The sequence below is a fragment of the Lygodium microphyllum genome, chromosome 13 (genome assembly GCF_053477565.2).
Source record: "Lygodium microphyllum isolate KBCC chromosome 13, Lygodium_microphyllum_v1.1.10, whole genome shotgun sequence".
Taxonomy (NCBI): Eukaryota; Viridiplantae; Streptophyta; class Polypodiopsida; order Schizaeales; family Lygodiaceae; genus Lygodium; species Lygodium microphyllum.
This window is the reverse complement of record NC_141147.1, coordinates 21,476,533-21,497,995: the sequence shown is the minus strand read 5'-3', so window position 1 is coordinate 21,497,995 and position 21,463 is coordinate 21,476,533. Positions and strand designations below refer to the sequence as shown.

Here is a 21,463-nt window from a genome sequence, read left to right as displayed (position 1 = left end):
TGAAGAAGGAACACGAACACACAGAGAGAGAGAGAGAGAGAGAGAGAGAGAGAGAGAGAGAGAGAGAGCAGAAAATGAAGAAAGAAATATTGCATTGACTGAAAATGAATGCTGAATACAATGATATGGACCGGTGAGTCCACGCAGCCCAATGCATCAATGAGGGCACCAAACCAGGTTGAGATGATGGTAGTACCACATTGGAGAATGTTTGGGAGCCCAAATGTGCTGAAATCTACAAGAAGAAGTAATCAGCCAAGTGTGGGCTGTGGCTATATATAGTTAAACACCTCTATAACTGGCCGATTGCTAAAAAAGGCCTTTAAATCTGGCTGACCTGCTAAAATAGGTGATATGACTGCAATAAATGCAGTCTGGTTGGACATAAAAGGATGGAAAAATAATGACAATATATTTTAGGTAGTCATGGAGTAGGTAGGCACTGTGAGGGGGTGGAATCCAACTGACAGACGGAGGAAATGCATAGAAATGTGCACTTAAGTGCCAAAGCTCCAATGTCTCCATGAGACTTTGACAGGAGCTCACAACCAAGAGATGACAGATTGACATGACTAAACAGGGCAGACTAGCACCCCCTCTCAGAGCCTGGCAGTGTTTGAAGACCCACCAATCTCATATGATGAAGCAAAGGCTTCGTGAAGAGATCCGCCACATTGTCCTCTATGGGATAGCAGGCTACCACTAGCTCGGAATCCATGATTTGCTCACGAACACAGTGATACTAAACCTCAATGTGTTTTGTGCAGGTATGAAACTTTGGGTTCTTCGCCAAAGCAAAAGCACTTTGGTTGTCCATGTGCAGCTCCGTATGTCCTGTCTATGGAAGGCCAATCTCCTCCAACATACAACGGGAAGCAAATTGCCTCCATAGTCGTTGAATATAGGGCACGGTACTCAGTCTCTGTAGAAGAAAGGGCCATATTAGGCTGCTTCTTATTGCTCCAAGAGATAGCTCCTGATCGAAGGGAGAAGGTATAACCTATAGTGGACCATCTCGAATCCACATCACCTGCCTAGTCAAAGTCACTCCATCCAAAAAGAGTAACCCTCTCTCCATACATGATCCCATAGGATCGAGTCCCCTGTAAATACCAAATAACACGCAAGGCTGCGTTCCAATGATCCTATATAGGAGTCTTCATAAAAAAAGACAACAAAGCCACTACAAAAGAAATATCTGGCGGAGTGTGGATGAGCCAAATAAGGGAGCCAATAAGGCACCTATAATGGATATTATCTGAAAGGGGATCTCCTGCTGCCATAAGCTTGGACTTAGGGTCCATGGGGCAAGAAATAGGTTGACATTCGGCCATACCAAACTTCGAAAGTAACTTGGAGATATACCAGTGTTGCAAGATAAAGATGCGCTATGCCATTTGATAAATCTTTAGACCAAGGAAGAAGTATAGGATCCCAAGATTCGTCATCTCAAACTCCTATCTCGGAATATCTTGAGCTCGATGAACCTTCGTAGAACTGCTCCGTGTGATGATAAGATCATCCATATATAAGATAATCAAAACACAACTATCACCCTTAAGTTGATAGTAAAGGTTAGGGTCATGAGTTGATCTCTGGAAGCCACTGCCACAAAAGAAGTGATCAATCCTCTGGTACCAAGCTCCAGGAGCTTGCTTTAGGCCATAGAGAGCCTTTCGCAATCGGTAGACATGGTCCTTCTTCCCCTGCACAAGAAAACCTGGAAGCTTGGAGACATAAATCTCCTCATCAAGGATGCCATTCAAGAAGGCAGACTTGGCCTCCATCTGATAAACAACCTAGTGGTGGTAGGTTGCAAGAGCCAAAATAACCTGAATAGTAGACATCTGAGCCATAAGTGCAAAAGTCTCAAAATAGTCCAAACTAGCCCTCTATGATAAACCCTTGGTAAAAAGCCTAGCCATATGCTTGTCCAAGGATTCAGGAACCATCTGCAAGATACTTGATCTTATAGACCCACTTCACCCCAATCGCCTTCCATTGCTAAGGACGTGGAACCAATTCCCAAGTCTAGTTTCGCTCAATAGAGTCGAGCTCATCTTGCATAGCTTGTTTCCAAACATCTTGTGCAAGAGCCTCATCAACTGAAGTAGGTTCACTGTCATGGAGAATTTGGGTCATAAGAGCATAGTTTACATAAAGGGACTATCCTGCTAGGCATTTAAAGAAGCTGATCTACATGGACCTCTAGGAGTAGCAGGAAAACGGATAACTCTTGCATTCTCTATGAGCCGCCGATACCATCGAGGAATGGTGATAGGCTCATCATGCTGCGAGAGAGGCTATGGAGTCTTTGGTACCTGCAAAGCACTTGTCTGGGAAAGGGACCCCCCCTCACGAAGTGAAGGTACATCCTCCTCGTTCGAAGGAAGCTCCCTAGTTGATATCTGTGAATCTCAAGAAGACTGAGGGGAGGCAGAAGGGGTAGGGGTACTCTCTAAAGGAGTAGAGGAACTCGTCAACGGTGGTAGGGAAGTTGGAGAAGGATGAGAAGGAGGTGGCGGGGGAGGAGCCGATGACGAAGGAGGGGTGCGGAGAGGTAAATTGGGGGGAAGGAAAGGTATAGAGGGTGGGGAAGGGACAATTGATGACAAAGAATCACGTGCATTAGAACCATCAATCGGATCCTCGAAGGCCGCAGCCTTGTGGAAGATCACATCCTTGCTCACCTTAATCTTCCATGTTGTAGGATCATAGAGCCAGTATCCCTTCATGGTAGTGTTGTACCCCACGAAGAGGAGCTTACTTGACTTAGAATCGAGCTTGGTCTTCCTCTTCTTCTTGTCCACATGGACAAATGCATCGCAACCAAAGATGTGAAAGTGAGACCCAAAAGGCTTTCGTCCAAAGAGCCTCATATGGAGTCACGTCTTGCAAAGCTGAGGTAGGAGAACACTTGCAAAGTGAACTGCAATTGCCACCATCTCACCCCAAAGGGAATGAGGTAATCCTTGATGCTCCGATTGGGCCATCTCCAGCATGGTTCAATTCACACACTCCACCACATCATTCTCGAATGGGTATACTCCACCCGAATGCCACGATCCTTGCAAAATTGAGAAAAAAGGTGGGAAGTAAACTCTTCACCTTGATTGGCTCGAACACTACTAACTTTGAAGGTCGTCTGCTTCTTAGCAAACACCTTCCACTTGCAAAAACAAGAGTATGTCTCACTCTTGTACTTCAAGAAGTATGGCCACACATAATGATTAAAGTCGTCAACAATTAGCATCAAGTACTTGGCCTTCCCAAGGGAGGCCGTGTCCATAGGTCCTCAAAGGTCAGTGTGAACTAACTTGAGCGGTGTAGAAGCCCTCGAGTGGCAACTTGTGGATGTGGTCGTTGATGTTGCTTGCCCCTCAAGCAGTTAGGGCAAAGGGTGTGAATAAAAGGGAAATCTGGAAGTTCCCCCACCATCTTTCTCTGAGAAGCCTGTTGGATCGCATCCGTGTTCAAATGACCATATCGAGCATGCCAAAGTAGCCCAAGCTCGTGGGAAGACCCCATGGCTAAGTTGTGAGTGTATAAAGCCCACCCTCTTGTGTGCCTATCTAAAGAGGTGCACTTGTAGACTCATTCTCCACTGTAATTGCATCTTTGGTGAGACCACATGTGTACCTAGTTGGGTAAGACCGTATATAGACAAAGATTAAAGCCCAACTCAAGTACATAAATAACTTTGGTAGAGGAAGACTGCCTATTTGGTAATAGTGCAATGGTCCCCACTCCACGAATTGGAATCGTAGAGTTGTCACCAATGGTGATGATGCCCCCTCGAGAACTCAAGTCTTGAAGCCAATCTTGTTGAAAGGTCATGTGAGAAGAAGCTCCACTATCCATGAGTCACGGCTTCTGTTGAGTGGAAACAACAAGAGGCTATGTCCTGCTCAGCAAGGACATGCACAAAGACAGACTCTATTGTGGCGGGTGCGGCTTTCAAATTCTTTGAACCCTTCTCCTTTGGCTTCAAATGGGGGTACTTCTGCCAACACTTCTCGTCAGGGTGAGTTCCCTTTTCACACTGGGCACTTGGAAGTTGGTCTTCTTTTCCTTCTCGTCATTCTTGTCCTTGGCCTTCTTTTTCTTCTTCTTCTTGCCACTGGTACTTGTAGTAAAAGCCTTGGAGCAGCCAGAACCATTGGCCCCTATCTCTTTGAGTCACTAGTCATGCTCCAAGACAAGCAGTGAAAGCTTCTTCCATAAGAGTTTCTCGCGGGTCCTCGATGTGATGAGATTGGTGTAGAAAACATCGAATCTAGGAGATGGCAGCTATGTAAATAGGATCATAGCCATATCTTGGATATCTTCCGTCCAAGAGAGGCAAGCTTACCTCTCATGTGCTCCATCTTTGTGATGTGATTCTTCATAGAAGGACAGTCATCAAGACTGAGCATCCACAATTTTTCTCAAGGGAAATCTTGTGGGCAAAAGTCTTGTGTTGATACAAAGACGAAAGCTTGCACCTCACCTCCGCCGTGATCTTCAACTTGCGAACATGAACTAGGACAGAGTCTTGAACACTCATAAACAGAAAGGATCCGGCTCGAGAGTTGAGCAGATCCCACAAGGAAGCACGGTCTAGTGAGGTACCATTAGGTGGATCCTCTTGAGGGCAAGGAACAAGCTTGGAAACGAGTTCCCAAAGATCAAAGGTGTCAAGGATGCACTCCACGTTGCAAGACCACAATGCGTAGTTGGTCAAGTTTATCTTCTTTGGGTAAGGAAGGAAGAACATGAACCTGAATAGTGGGTATCGAAGAAGGCATCTTCACATCAAATGGAGCCTTCATTTCTGATGGGGCCTGCTGTGAAAGATGAGTAGAAGATGGACGGGTTTTAGGAGACTCCACCTGTTGGAACTCCCTATAATCACATCTTTGCTCAAAAGAGTAGTGAGACAAAAGCTCCTTGTCTAAGTCATCAAAGCCTTGAAACTGATGGTAAGACATCTTCCAAATCTGCAATCACCTAGAAATGCTACATTTTGATGGAAACAATGCCATGCCGCCGCCTGTAGAGGATGACAATTGGTTGAAGAAGGCTGTCACTGAGCAATAAATTCTGCTGCCAGGTGTCACCAAGCTGAAAATGCAAATGTAGACCTACCAGATGCTGCTGCCTCCTTCACAGATGGCTGCGTTTGCAGCAAATGCAAGGCTGAATGACTGTATTTGATAGCTAGGCTGATCCTTTGCAATAGATCTCAACTCTATGCTCTCATTTAGGCGATGATATTATGTGAGAGAGTGCAACGGAAGAAGGAACACGAACACAGAGAGAGAAAGAGAGAGAGAGAGAGAGCAGAAAATGAAGGAAGAAATACTGCACTGGCTGAAGATGAATGCTGAATACAATGATGTGGACTGATCAGTCCCTGCTCGCAGCTCAATGCGTTAGTGAAGGCACCAAATCAGGTTGAGATGATGGCAACACCACGTCGGAGAGTGTTTGGGAGTTAGAGTGTGCTGAAATATGCAAGGAGAAGTGATCACCCAAGTGTGGGTTGTGGCCATATATAGCCAACACCTCTAAAACAGGTCGACTGCTTGAAAAAGGGCTCTAAATCTGGATGACCTGCTAAAATAGGTGATATGACTGCAATAAATGCAATTTGACTGCACATAAAAATGAAAAAATAATGACAAAATATCCTATGCAGTCGTGAAGTAGGTAGGAATTGTCAAGGGGTGGAATCCAATTGACAGATAGAGAAAATGCACAAGAAATGTGCCTAAAATGGAGGAAATGTATAGAAATACACACTAAAATGTCTGAGCTCCAATGTTTCTGTTAAACTTTGACAAGAGCTCACAACCAGGAGATGACAGGCCGACACGACTAAATAGGTTAGACTAATAGGTCTTACACTTATCCATACCAAACTTTGAAAGAAGCTCATAGATGTACTTGTGTTGTGAGATGAAAATGCCTTGTGCCATCTAGTAGATCTCAAGATTGAGAAGAAGTGGAGGATGCCCGAAACAGTCATATCAAACTCCTAGCAAAGTATCTCGTGCGGTTGATCCACATCCTATTAGTTGCTCCTTGTAATGATCAGATCCTTCACGTAAAGGATGACCAAAACTCATCTCTGACCCTCACACTGATAGTAAAGGTTGGGGTCATGGTTTGATGGTTGGAAGACACTATAAAGGAAGAATCGATCAATGTGTTGGTACCGAGCCCTAGGAGTTTGCTTTGAGCCAAAGTGCCTTTAGCAAAATGGTAGACTCAGTCCTTCTTTCTTACATGGAAGTGTGGAGGCTGATCTAGATATATCTCCTTGTGTAAGACACCATTGAATAAGGTGGACTTCATGTCCATCTGAGTGGTACATAAGATAGATTGAAGGCTTTGACCTTTTATTTAATTGTTTAATACTACATACTTAGGAGGAAACTCCACTGAGCGAGCTAAATTGCACAAGGTACCCACTTTCTTGAAGAGTAATGCATTGTAGTGGTGGACATCACTTCTTATGCAAGGAAGAACACTTTCAACATGGCTATAGTTTAAGCAAGTTTTTGCATTTGCATAGTTGACGAGTACTTTTGAAGTTGATGTAAATATTGTTTGGCATAAGCTTGATGCTTTTTAGTGCAAAAACTTGTAGAATACAATCAAAAGTTTTGGGATGCATCATTACCCATTACGTCCTATGTGCTACCTTGCTTTTGGAGTAAATAGAGAAGTATTGTTGTGGGTTTCCAAAGAGATTAGGGAATTTTGTATTAAGACAATAGTAACTAGCATGTCTTAGTTGATTGAAACAACATGTATAGTAGATGCTTTGCTGCATGGAAAGTCTTCTAGCTTCAAAAGGATAATGAGAAACTTGAAAATAATTCTTTCAAGGTGGAGAAGAGACCAATGATGCTGGGTGGCAAGAGCCAAGATAGCTCGAATAGTAGACATGCGGGCCATTAGATAAAGGTCTCTAAATAATCCGATTTTATGGGCTATGCAAATACCTTGGCAACAAGCCTTGCTTTGTGCTTGTCCAAGGTGCCATCAGCCATGTATTTGGTCTTATAGACTCACTTCACACCTATCACCTTTTACTTGCTAGGATATAGAACCAACTTCTAAGCTCCATTATGCTTGATGGACTCAAGCTCATCTTGCATAGCACAATGCCAAACATCTTGTGCCAGAGCCTCCTTAATGATAGTAGGCTCTTAATCCTCTAAAATCCATGACATGAGGACATAGTTCACACAAAGTGAATGACCTAGCTTGGCTGATTTGTGTGGGCTTGCCAGCAGCCTGAAAAATGAGCGACTCTCGAATCTTGCATAAGCTTTCTAAACCATTGGGGAATAACAATGGGCTGATCTTGTTGAAAGGAGATCTAAGGGCCTTTGGATCCTGTGAAGCATCTATCTAGGAAAGGGATTCCCCCTCACCAGGCAAAGATGGTTCCCCCCCATCGGAGAAAGAAAGCCCCCCCATGTGGTGACTCAATACCCCTTAAAAGAACTGAGGGGATGGGCAAGGAGTAGGAATACTCAGAGAAGAAGAAGGTGTTGGCAAGCGTATGGAAGGCAAAGGAGGAGGAGGATGAGCGGGAGGAATTGGAGATGGAATAGTGGTGCCAAGAGGTGTCTTGGAAGGGAATGGGGGAGCTGATGGTGGAGGAGTTAGCTTCGAAGGAGATCCATCATATGTAGAAGCACCATCTATAGCCTCATCAAAAATCACATCTCAACTCACCATGATCTTTTCTTTCTTGGGATTCTAGAGCTTGTATCCTTGGTCATCTGATTGTAACTACGTAGCATTGAGCTTGCTCATGTGCTTCTTGTCCACATGGACATAAGTATTGCAGCCAAAGATGTGAAAGTGTGGGATTGAAGGCTTCTTGCCAAAGAATGCCTAGTATGGAGTCATGTTCTTCAAGGCTGCGGTTGGAGACTTGTTACGAATATGAACCATAGTAGAGACTACTTCTCCTCAAAGGCTACAAGGAAGCTTGTTACTCGAGCATTGAATGGGCTATCTCTAGCATGGTCCAATTCGCATGCTTTATCACACCATTCTTGGATGGTGTGTTCGGATGGGAGTACTCCATCCAAATCCCGTGCTTCTTGGAAAATGTGTCGAACACTTTGAAACCAAATTAATGGTGGTGGTCCGATCAGATGCCTCAAACTTTGAAAGGAGTTTACTTTTCAACAAACATCTTCTAGTTTTAGAGGTTGGAATATGCCTCAGATTTGTATTCCAAGAACTAGGGGTATGCATGCATGAAAAATCAATGACTGCAAGCATTAGGTAATTGGCCTTCCTAAGGGAGGCCGTGGTCTTAGGAGTGTACAAGTTGGTGTGAAGCAACTCAAGCAGTATGGATGCCCTCCGAGAGGAAGCCGTGGGGTGAGGCTGCTGATGCTGTTTGCCCAAATATAGCTAGAGCATAAGGTAGAGATGGAGGAAAATTCTGAAGTCCCTCCACCATTTTGTTTTGCGATTCTCGTCAAATGAAATCAAAATTCAGGTTTCCATAATAGACATGCCAAGGCAGCCGAAGCTTTGATGAAGGCCGCACAAAGAGGGCCATGAGCTTGTAGAGCCTACCCTCTTGAGTACTTGTCCAAAATACAACATTCATGGATGCATCTTCAGTCGTAAATGCATCATGTGTGGAAACGAGGCAGGTCCCTAGTTGTGTCAAACCGTGAATAGACAAAAGATTAAATCCCAGATCAAGAACATAAAGGCCTTTGGTAGAGAGTCTAATGATTCGCTAGAAGGGGGATGGTCCTTGGTTCTCGAATTGGTAGGAAAGAGTTGTCACCAATGGTGATGGTACTCCCTTTGGAATGGAGGTCCTGAAGCCAATCTTGATGGTAGATTATGGGCAATGAAGGATTGCTATCCATGGGCCATAGTTTCTTTGATGAGGAAGAAGCAAATGTGGTGTCCTTGACCTTGAACAAATGGAAAAAGTTAGACTCCACAGTCATAGTCGGTGTAGCCTTCTAATCCTTGGCACTAGGTTTCAAATGGGCACACTTTTGCCAACACTTCTTAGTAGGGTAGGTGCCTTTTCTATAGTGTGAGCACATAGGCATCCCTTTCTTGATGTCCTTTGTGTCATTCTGCTCCTTGTTCTTAGCCTTCTTGTTCTCATTGTTGCACCCTTCCAAACTTGTAGTAAAAGTGTTGGTGGAGTTGGATCCACCAGTTCCAATCTCCTTGTGTCTTGCATCATGTTTCAAACAAGTAGAGCAAGCTCTTTCCAAAAGAATAACATCTTGAACTTTGGAGGTGGGTAGAGTCTAGACTGGTGTAGAAAACATCATACTTCAGAGATGGAAGATGAGTTATGAGAATCATCGCCATATCCTTAGATGATACATTCGGTCAAGGGATGCAAGCTCATCTCGTAACGCCTCCATTTTGTTGATGTGATCCTTTGGAGAAGGAGATTCATCAATGGATAGCATTCCAAGCTTCTTCTTGATGGAGATGTGGTGGGCAAAGGTCTTAAGCTGCTAAAGAGAAGACAACTTTGTTAAAACCTAAGCAGTGGTACGGATCTTGCGAACATAAACAAGCACTGAATCTTGGGGGTTCATTAAGAGAAAAGATTGGGCTTGGGAGTTGAGCCAATCCCAAAGAGCTGCTTGGTCAATAGAAGAGCCAATACAAGGATCCTCCACTCGATGGTGTATCAGGGTAGTCACAAAAGCCCACAGATCAAAGGTATTCAATATGCACTTGACTTTACAAGACCAAAGGGAGTAGTTGGTGACGTCAAGTTGATCCTTTTTGGCTAGTGTAGAAAGAATAGGCACATGCATTGAGAATGCCAAAATGGCCATGTGGGGTCCTTCAGTAGGAGCCCTATTAGGAACGTAGAGAGAAGCGGGTGAACGAGGTGAGGCGGCTTTGTTTTTGGACTTGTCAGAGTGATGATCTCTAAATGATTGGTGCTATGAGCTTTGGTCCTCTTTGTGTTGATCTTTGTGATCTTGATGATTGGGAGGGTCTTTCTAACATTTTGATTGATTGGAACATCGGTCTTCAAAAGATTTGATGGTTCCCTTTGTTCTTTTCATCAAACCTATTGAACTGAAAATCCTTCTTCCTTCAAAGAATCTGTTAAACACACAAGAAACAACTGCTGTTTGATGCTAGGCTGCTCAAATAGAGTAGAAATTAGCTACATTGCTGCAACACAAGGTGCAAATGCCCGGCGCATGTCAAAGAAGCCTAACAATGCAAAAAATTCACATTCTTCGTGACAAATTTGCACAAACCAGTAAGTAGAGTCTGGTCTTCTCTTCATAGAAACTTGGGGTCCTCTCTTTTGGCAACGATATCATGTGAGTGTGCTATGGAAGAACATGAACATGGAGAGAGAAGGGAAGAAAGGACTAATATAAACGCTGAAGAGAGAAGGAAAGAACTGCACTGATCTGAATAGGATGCTGAATACAAAGCGGACAGATCAGTCCCTGCACGCAGCCTGAAGTGTCAATGAGGGCACCAGATCAGGCTAATGGCCTAGAATGCATTGGATGATGCAGGATAACCATTGGATGAGGGAGCGTGCTGAAAATCTGCAAGCAAGATGACTGCCAAGTGAGTGGGGACTGCCTTAAATAGGTAGTCAGCCCCAAATTTGGCAGAGGTGGTACAAAGGCACGTGCTGAACCTGTCTGACCAACATCTGCGCTTCTTGTGTTTCCATATTTTTCTCGGCGCGCCTTTGTCTTCCGTTTCACTTTTTCCTTGGCTTTGTCTTTTGCTTTAGATTTTCTGGATTTTCTACCTTGTTCGTATGAGGATTAACAATAGTTTGCATCCGTAAAGCCAACGACAAATGCTTTTTGCTTTCCAAGGCAGATGCACACATCCTTTGTGCCCTTAAGATATCTTATGATACCTTTCATTGCTTTCTAGCAGGATTTACCATGTGTTTGCTAACCACTCCCACCATAAATGGTATGTCAGGACGTGTAGCAACCATAGCATACATCAAGCTATCCATAGCTATTGAAGCATATGGGATCTTAGCCATTTCAGCCTTTTCATCATCAGATGTAGGATTGTCCTCTGCATTGAGTTTCACATATGGAGGTAATGCTACACTAATTGCTCCAACCCCCAATCCCTCCCCCCCCCCTCCCCCCAATATTGAAACGCTTCAAAATCTTAGATACATACTCTTGCTGTGACAGATAAAGAAGACCTTTCGATCTATTTTTGAGTATACGTATCCCAAGAACATGATTGGTTTCACCAAGATCCTTCATAGCAAAGCTGCTATGTAGGTTTTGCTTCTATGTGTCTAATGCATGAACATCCCTATCACTAATCAGTATGCCATCCGCATACAAAATTAGTATAATAAGGCTGCCATCTGCCGCCGCCTTGGTGTACAAGCAGTGATCCACTCGACTTCTTTGAAAACCTTAAGATTGTATGAATGTATCAAACTTATGATATCATTCATGCAATGCCTGTTTCAACCCATACAAGCTTTTGTTGAGTTTACATATCATCTTTTCTTGCCCCTTAGTCATAAAACCTTTTGGCTGTTGTATATATGTCCTCATGCAGATCACCATGTAAGAGAGTTGTCTTTACATCGTTCCATATCCTCACATGCAACCAAGCCCAATATGGTTCGTAAAGTAGTCATTTTGACTACAGGAGAAAAGATCTCATCAAGGTCAATCCCATAGTCTTGCTTGTATCCTGTGGCAACCAGCTATGCTTTGTACTTTGGCGAGAAACTAGAGGTGACTTTCATTTTGTAAACCCATTTGCATGGTAGGATTTTTTGCCCCTTATGCAAATGCAATAAATCCTAAGTACCATTTTTCTTTAGAGATTACATCTTTGACAACATAGCTTTATGCCATTTCTTGTTGTCCTTTCTGTTCATTATTTCCTTGAAGCATGATGGTTCTTCACAATCAGTCAACATGACATAATCAACAACACAATTCGCACTGGGAAAAACAAACCAATCTAGCTGTTTTGTATTTCTGGTTGACCTATAGACCCAATGATGAGTGTTTGTTGACTATTTAGTTTGCAAATCTGCATGAACAACTTGTTGTTCCAAAGGTTTAGCATGTTGTCATTTCTGTTCTGGCTATTCCAAAGGCACATTTTCTTGCTGAAATTGTGGTATATCATGGGCAACTTCTTGCTGATCTATTTCAACATCATTCCCTGCATTTAAAGGGTCATTTACAGTAGGTATTTGCTGGTGTACAGCGGGCAGTCTTTGCAGTCTTACAGGTATTTCTTCTCGGAACACAATTGTTTTTACTTCTTCTTGGGCTGCTATGCATGTGATCTTCTCGGAAGATTACATCATTGCTGCATACAACTTTCCTTTTTTTGGGATTCCATAACTTATAACCCATTTCTCCCTTGTCACCATATCCTAGGAAAATGCATTTATAGGAGTTTGGCTCCAACTTGCTGCATTGTTCCTTGTGTATATGCACAAATGCCTCGCAGCCAAACACTCTTAAGTGTGTATACGAAGACGACTTGCTCGATCTCAAGGGTTTGTTTACATCCAAGCACGTATAAAAGGCATGGTGGCCCTTTATTCCCAACAATTGCCAACTGTCCTAGTGCAAATGTAGGTGTAGGTAACCTAAAATCATAATGCTCCTAGCTGGAAATAATGCACAGAACATAGTCCTAGACAGTCTAAAGTTGTAATGCATTCAAATACAAGGCTAGAAATAAAAGAGGATACCATACATCTCCTTCTCGTAATTCCCTCGTTTGAGTTAGACAAGGACATTGGGAACTTTGTCATTGTCACAGTTTCTCTCTCTCTCTCTCTCCCTCTCTCCCTCCCTCCCTCCCTCCCTCCCCCCCCCCCTTATGGCAGTTTCCTTCATTATAGGCACATTGGGCAGAGTTTAGGGTTTTTAGGCCTTGATTATTTCATCCACTGTCACTTTCAGCCTGTTCACATTGCACTAAGCAGAGTGCATTTCTAATTTAGCCACATGTAAGCTCTGATGGCATTTTTTAATGGGCAGCCAGTTTTGACTTGGCACTACTACCATATGGCTGGTCAAGTTGGCTTGTTTGACACCTGATGCCGATATGTAGGCAGCCCTTCACATGCCTCCACTAGCACATTGTGTCGGGTCATCACTGTTACTCACCTTCCTCAGCCAGATCCTACCTGACGTGGATCACATGTGTGAAGGGGCTGACTGTTCATTGCTTTGTATTCATTCAGATCAGTGTGTTTTCTGTCCACTTCTTTTGTGCTTCATTTACTCTTCTCTTCTCTCCATGTTACTTTACTTTTGCTATGCACTCTCACATGGAATCAAGTGCAATCATGGAGAACCTAAATCTGGTGGATTTTTTTCTCTAACTGCTGTGTTTTAACCCCTGCAACACAGCGACCCGATTTAGGAGACCTTGCAGCTGTTGTCTTTTCCACAACAGCTGCAATCATTATGCAGCTGGTTATTTTCAGTTAGGAGCAGGTCACCATTCCAAATACAGTTTTCAGCAGATCTTTCTCATCAAAACACAATCTGCAGCAGCCTTTCCAGCAGTCATTTCCCCCTTATAGCAGGTTGCCTTTATTCACAAGGGCCAGCTGTCATCAGAACACAGTTTTTGCAGCAGGAAGTAGGCTGTTTTCACTCTTATGAGATTGCTACCCACAAATTGCAACAAGGAGCCGGTCGTTTTCCACTCTTGGAGGCAGTCCAAATAAAAACACAGCCTGTTTTCTTGCTTTTTGGTAGGTTTCTTGAAGAATACACATGGCAGGTTGGTACGATTGGCAAGATTGGATGGATAGGATGACAATCGAGATTGTGAAGAACAGGCTTTGACCACCATGATTGTGAGCATCCCTTCATCTTTCCTATCCCCTATCATTGTTTGCATCCTCTATTCCATAGATGGCCATTATGACACCACCTATATACGTGCGCATCCTTTGTGTGTGGAGAAGACAAGCTCGACAACTCAATTTGGTCCATTTGGTCATGCAAGATTGAGTGTATTCTTGATATATTTGATGTTTGAGATTTTGTCAATCTACCTACTCCCCATCCCATCGTGGATGGTTAGATTGGGTCCATAGTGGATTCTCAAGCTTGTGGGATCGACTCAACTCTTGAGCCTGTTCCTTCCTCCTCATGAGTTGCAATTGTTACATCCTTGGACATCCGGATAGGTGCTAGTAGCATTGGTCATAGTGGTCATAAAGTGATGTAGCACGAGTTCACTAACAACACTTCAGGGTTATGGCAGCTGAGTCCTATTTATATGACTCAAGCCCCTATTGTAGATGTCATTGTGTGATTACCACTCTTGTACTCTTGGCCTGTAGGTCGACGCGTCTGTATGATAGGGCCTTGAGTCCTATAAATAGGACTCAATTGCCATAACCATGAAGTCCCCTTTGTGCATTCTTACTAAGCTAATTTATGACCCATACTGTACATATTTCGTATTGAACATATTGTATTAAACATACAAAATCACCCTGGTTAGGGTTTCTCAGCTGTCCAATAGTTAGGATATTGCTTAGCTCCTCTCTTTGCCCTCTAAACTGCTCAAAATGGCTCTCTCCAACCTTGCATGGCTCTCAATATGGCTGCATACCAAGTGGCAAACCTGCCCATGCAAAACTCAGCAAATGAAAAGTACTTGGCCTCCCCAAGTTTTGACATTGCCCAGTCACAAACTTGAATGCCTAACTTCTTTGAACCTAAAACTTTCCACAAACCTTAGTCGAAGAGATTGGAGAGCTTTCTAAACATGTGTCCACGAATCTTTTGGTCAATAAGTTTGGACAGTAAACCTGAAGTGAGGTTTTGGAAATTCGTAAACTGTACACTTTTAAATGTCAAGAGTCCAGGCCTTGAAACATTTTATTTAAAAAGTAGTGAACTTCTTAAGATTGAGACAATTGAGTTTGTCAGAGTCTGGTAAGTTGGGAAATTCTGATATACCATGCTTTCAAATCTGTATAACTTGAAAACGAGTGGGTTCGCAGGTCATGAAGCATGGGGGAGGTGCACATAGACGCTGTTGGATCTTTTATGAGATACAAGACTGCATCACTTCCCGCTTAGGGGTTGTTTCAGTCCACTTTCTTGGATTGTCATCATAGAGTAGCAAAACTGAGCTAACAAGATGCTATGCATGTGAGGCATCAAAGGTTCTCTATTTAGTATCACCACTACTTTGCTATAGAGAACATGCCAAGTCAATCTTAATTTCTTTTTATGTTGTTACATCAATTGAGATTTAGTATGAATTACTTCTTTATAATTGAATATTAGCTTTCACGTTTCGGGGGTCTTAAGTAAGTTCCTTAAAGTTTCTTGAAGTTCGTTGATAGTTTGACAAAAAACAGACTAATCATGCTCAAGTTCAACACCATTAGGAGAAATATGGACTTAGAAATGACCCTCCAGCTTTTGAGATGGTTAGTTTATTTTAACAAGAGATCTAGATGTCCTTGGAACGTGCTGCCCCCATGGGCATGGGCCTTATTCTGAGGCCTAGCCACACAATGAGTCGTCATCAATCTGGTCCTTTGGCAGTTCCAGATTAGGTTGATGTTCAATAATGAGGGATCTGTCTTTGTCCAGAAGCATTATTGGGACTTTGTTTTTGACTCTTCTTTGATAGTTGGACTACATTTAAAGGTTCAGTGAAAGAGTTGCTTGCATGTCTTCAAACATCATGCACACGTGCTTCTTAAGACATTTTTTTGCTTGCAGGTGTGTGATACCAATGGTTGCTGGTATCTTGCAGATATTGGATTACGTGCTGGAGATCTTTTGTTGTTAACAGGCAGAGTACTTCAATATATTACTGCAGGACAGTGCCGTGCATCTCCTCATCGTCTTCTCACTCTTTCATCTGAAGCAGTAGCTGGATGCTTTGGGAGGTGGGCTGTGCTGTACTGCTTGTTCTGTGTCTGTAACTAAATCCAAGCTGCAGTCTGGCTGATTCAACCTGCTTTTTGCAGAATGTCATTGACTTTCAGGCTCATGCCACGTGGAGATGCCACACTGGATGGGTCTGTAATGAGAAATGCAGGCTATGTTGTTTCCGAATGGTTTAGACCTATTTTGGCTTCTAAGTTTATGGAATGTTTGAGTGTTTCTTCAGTCAGAGACAAGTCAGAGATCTTTTTGGTGAGTCTGGAAGTCAGATGTTCATTTTTCTGCCTTTGGCAATGAAGAATAATGGGATCTATTATGCATTGTCTCTAAGCAATTTCAAGTGTAAGTGAAACTCGATGTTACTTTTACTTTTTCTTGATTATGATGTGCATTGGCCCTGGAAAGAAAGGCTGTAGGACAGAGCGCCTGTGAGGTGAATGTGGCATCATTGCTTTGGCTGTTTGTTGATTGTGATGTATGTTGCCCCTGAAAAATTGAGTAGGTCATAAGAAAAAATGGTGATCTTATCATCTTTTAGCTGAAATGGAGGCTCAAGTGACAATTCTATGCCTAGCTGAAAATTCGTGAAACTGAAAAAGGAACTCATCAAACAATAGATTTTTGTTCTAATTTTGAAAAACCTGGCTGTTTTTCTTTTCAAGACTGGAAGGAAGCACCAAAACTAGCATCTAACATGTCCAAATTAGTGAACCAAACTAGCTTTAAGCATGTATTTAGATACATTTGATAGAGATGGGGCACACAAACTAGCATATAGCAATTCCAAATCAGTGTGCTAAACTAGCTGTACTTATCACATTTTGACCATACAGATGGACCATTTATTTGAGGTGTTTGTTAAAGAGGTGACTATTTGATCGATAGCGACTCTTGAGCAAGTACAAATTTAGATTGTGACCTTCTATCTTGTAACCTTGTGTAGGATTCTAAAGGACAATTGGATTCTGAAGCAACCCTTCGGAGAGCATTATCAGATCCTACAACGTGAGTTTAGTTTATAGTATTGGTGTTTTGAAAGTGTTTTCTTTATGTTAGCCATGCTAATATATATTTGCGGCCAAAAGTTGAGCAATGAATCAATCAACTTCATTTTTATTATTTGTTTTGAGTTTGCAGGTAGAGAAAGCAATAGCAGATTCATGGTTTCCAGATAACCCTAGCATTGTGTCTGTTGATACTATAGTGAACTTTGAAGTCACTAGTTATGGATTATGCATAGATACATAGATTTGCAGTTTTGTGGAAATTCAATCAGAAGTGTAAACTTCCTTGAAGTTTTTTCCCTACAGATTTGCTTTACAAATGAGTCTTGAACATTTGCATTGTTCATAACCGAAGTCTTGGCAGAAGGATTACATGGATTTTACTGGTCCACAAGGACTTCTTGTGAAGAAACTCTGATTTCTCTCTCATCTCAGCATTTTCTCACCTTCTCCAGCCTGTCCTTTGAGTACCTAAGTATTTCTCAGCCAACTGAAGGTGTTCTCAGTCAGATTTGGTGGACAACAGTGAGAGTTTTGCTGTAAACCCTAATTCTCTACAGAAATTAGGGTTTAGCAACCATTGTGGGGCCTGTGCCAACAGATAGAGGCATTGTACACTGAAATCAGTGGCTGAAATTCAAGGATTTATTAGAGATTTCAGATGCCAGCACATCCCATTTGATTTGGGTAGCATTTGGCTAGTTTGTGGTCCCATTTTTACAAGTCTTGGGTGAAGATTGAGGGGCAATTGGCCTGAATGGCTTGCTGATTGGTTGTGACAGCAAGGGGCTTTTTGGATCAGCAGGTTTATTGTGAAAAGATACTAAAGCTGTGTCTTCAAAGAAAAGACAACTCTATCATGGGCACCTCGGGAGAAAACCCTGAGATTAGATATGAAGTGGGAAAAAGGCCTGGTAAGGGACTACTAAGTACGTAAATGCAATGGTTTGGTGAACAACCAATTAGGTGGGATGTAATTTAGACTGTATGTGGCATTTAGTGGAAGAAGGTACTGGAGCTCCATGTCAACATAGAGCAGCAATAGTACACTAATTGCTTTTTCCCCCTGCCAAGAATATGACGTGTTTTACTAAGATCCTTCATATTAGAGCTGTTGTGTAGGTTTTCTTTCAAGACATTTAATACATGAACATTCCTTCTACCAATCAGCATGCCATCCACATACAAAATCAATATAATAAGACTGCCATTTGATGTCTTCTTGGTGTACAAGCAATGATCCACTTGACTTCTCTTAAATCCTTGATATTGCATGAATGTATCAAACTTATGATACCATTCACACGGTGCTTGTTTCATCCCGTATAAGCTTTTGTTGAGTTTACATACTATATCTTCTTGCCCCTTAGCCAAAAAACATTCTAGTTATCGCATATAGATGTTCTCATACAAATCACCATGTAAGAAAGCACTCATTATATACATCTATATGAGTTTCATATCCTCACATATAAACAAACCAAATATGGTTCGTAAAGTAGTCATTTTGACTATAGGAGAAAAGATCTCATCAAAGTCAATCCCATGTTCTTACTTGTACCCTTTGGCAACCAACGGTGCTTTGTACTTTGGTGAGGAACCAAAGATGACATTCATTTTGAAAACCCATTTTCTTCGTAGGATTTTTTGCCCCTTAGGCAAATGCACAAAATCCCAAGTACCATTTTTCTTTAGAGACTCCATCTTTGATAGCATAGCTTTATGCCATTTCTTGCTGTCCTGTGTGCTGTCCATTGCTTCTCTTAAGTATGGTGGTTCACCACAATCTATCAACATGACGTAATCTACAACATAATTCACACCAGGAATAAACCCATTTGGCTGTTTGGTATTTGCGGTCGACCTACAGACCCAATGATTAGTGTTTGTTGGTTGTTCAACCTACAAATCTGTATTAACAGCTTGCTGTTTGAAAGGTTTAGCATGCTATCCTATCTGTTCTAGTTGTTTCAATGGCACATTTTCTTGCTGAAACTGTGGTATGTCATGGGCAAATTCTTGCTGATCAATTTCAGCATCATTCCCTACATTTAAAGGGTCATTTACATAAGATATTTGCTAGTGTGCAACCAACACTCTTTGCTGTCCTACAGGTATTTCTTCTCGCAACACAACCCTTTTCACTTTTTTTGTCTTTTTGGGTTGTTTATGCATGCGATCTTTCTAGAAGATTATATCATTGTTGCATACAATTTTCCTTATTTTAGAATCCCATAACTTATACCCCATTTCTCTCTCGTTACCATATCCTAGGAAAATGCATTTACAAGACTTTGACTCCAATTTGCTACGTTGTTCTTTGCACATGTGCACAAATGCCTCGTAGCCAAACACTCTGAAGTATGTATACCAAGGTGGCTTGCCCGAGCACACTTCTTGAGAAACTCTCCTCCCCAAAGACTTGTTTGATGATCGATTTATCAATTGTACTGCAGTCGTAACAGCCTTTGCCCAAAATCCATGAGATAATGGAGCATGAGACAACATGATATGGACTTTCTCCCGAATAGTCTTATTCAAACACTTTGCAATACCATTTTGGGGTAGATTATATGAAGCAATGAGCTCCCTTTTTATCCCTTTGCTGTCACAGAAGGCCTAAAAGGATTTGGACACATATTCTCCACCATTGTCAGAGCGAAGACACTTTAGTGTCTTGTTGGTTATATTTCGAGCAAGTACCTGGAATTTTTCAAACTTATCCAAAGCCTCATCTTTAGGATAGATTTGATAAGTCCATACTTTGCATGTGGCATCATCAACCAATGTGATAAAATATTCTTTGCCGCCTAGAGACAACCTTGGCATCGCACATACATTTGAATACACCAACTCTAAGGGTGAAAATTTTAGTGAAAGAGACTTTTTGTATGATGTTTAAGCATACTTGCCATAAATACAATGATCACAATGGTCAAAATCAGCATACCTCAAACACGGCAAATAACCCAAACGAGAAAGTGCTTTCATTCTAGTTTGACTCATGTGCTCTAACAAACTATGCTACAAAGACACAATTAGTTGGTTGATTATGGTGGCAACATGATCATGTATCCTAGATATGTGTAATGGATAGAGAGTATCACTTTTAGAGCCTTTAGTAACAATTTTAGAGTGCTTATATATCTTCCATTTGCTATCCCCAAAAGTGGTATAATAGCCTTCATCATCTAGTTGCCCTATTTTTATCAAGCTTTTCTTGAGTTGGCGTACATGCCTCACATTATGCAAAGTGAACACTGAACCATGCCGAAATGCCAATTGCGCACAATGTCACATGCATAACTGTCTCCCAAGTGGACAACACCATGTCTACCACCATTGTAGTCGGATAAGTCACTCATGGTGTGGTGTAGCATGGAATGAGACACCTAAATCAAGAATCCACGTGTGCATATCATCATTAGAATTTGCAATCAATGACTAAGCACTAAAAGAAGAAGCAAAGAGGATATCACTACCACTGTCACTGTCGTGAGTGACCTCATTGATTTCCTGTATCTTCACACTGCTCTTCTTTGTATGTTTGTTGTCATTTTTCTCATCTTTGTTATAATCAATGTTTTTACCTTTGCCCTTTTCTTTCGTCCACTTAAAGCAATCCCGCTTGAAGTGCCCTTTCTTGCCACAATGATGGCACTCCACATTTTTTCCATGGGACTTGTTGCGTGCTTTGTTGTTAGAGTTGCTCTTCTGTTGGGTTCTGCCTCTAGTATGCAATGCATTGGAAAACTTGTTTGTTGAAATATTTTGCCTATTGAGCTTCTCCATGAGTAAAGAGCTCTTCACATTTGAAGATAGTAGCATAGCATTAGAATTACTCATTGCTATCCTAAAAGTGTCCCAACTTTCAGGCAAAGTGCATAGCAAAAAGGTTGCCTTGAACTCCTCATCAATGTGAAATTCCAAAGCAATCATCTGGCTGAAAATAGAGTTAAACTCATTTAAATGTACAGACATGGCTGTATCTTCCTTCATATGAAGGTTCATCAGTTTTTTCAACCAACAAACCTTGTTGGCTGCACTTTAACTCCTCAAGTCTTTGCCACATATCATAGGTAGATTTGAGTTTCTTGATGTTGAAAAGCAAAGTGTCTAACACTGAAAGCTCTTTGGCAGAGTGTGCAAGTTCATCTAACTCTTCCCACTCATCTAGATCCATGGTTGCTAGTTTTACCCCTTTTGTCTTTATAGGCTTCACACGTTTCTTCTGCACCAAGACATTATAGCACTGCTTTTACCATATAGCAAAGTTGTGTGCACCCTCAAGCTTCTTAATGTGTAAAAAATTGCTGCTATCACTGTTGCCGCGATTTACAGCTCAAAGTTGACTCAAAGGTCAACAAATATGAGCCCAGCTGTCACACAAATGACCAAGGTACGAAGCAAGTACCAACCAACAATGAAAATTCAAGTTATTTCTGAAATTTCAGATCTGCAAATTAATTTTCAGAGGTATAAATGTGTGCTATAGCACACTGCAAGCAATTACAGTCATATCAC

At 41.9% G+C, this 21,463-nt stretch overlaps 1 protein-coding gene across 2 annotated transcripts in view; it reads left to right on the top strand.

Moving 5' to 3' along the window:
- The window catches only part of LOC148026402 (uncharacterized), a 91,929-nt gene that overhangs the window by 36,644 nt on the left and 33,822 nt on the right, over positions 1-21,463 (top strand). For both annotated transcript variants that reach the window (XM_087690849.1, XM_087690847.1), the window contains exons 4-6: positions 15,768-15,937; positions 16,019-16,187; positions 16,879-16,940. In XM_087690849.1, coding sequence (XP_087546975.1) covers positions 15,768-15,937; positions 16,019-16,187; positions 16,879-16,940 — 401 coding nt within the window. The remainder of the gene's footprint in view (positions 1-15,767; positions 15,938-16,018; positions 16,188-16,878; positions 16,941-21,463) is intronic.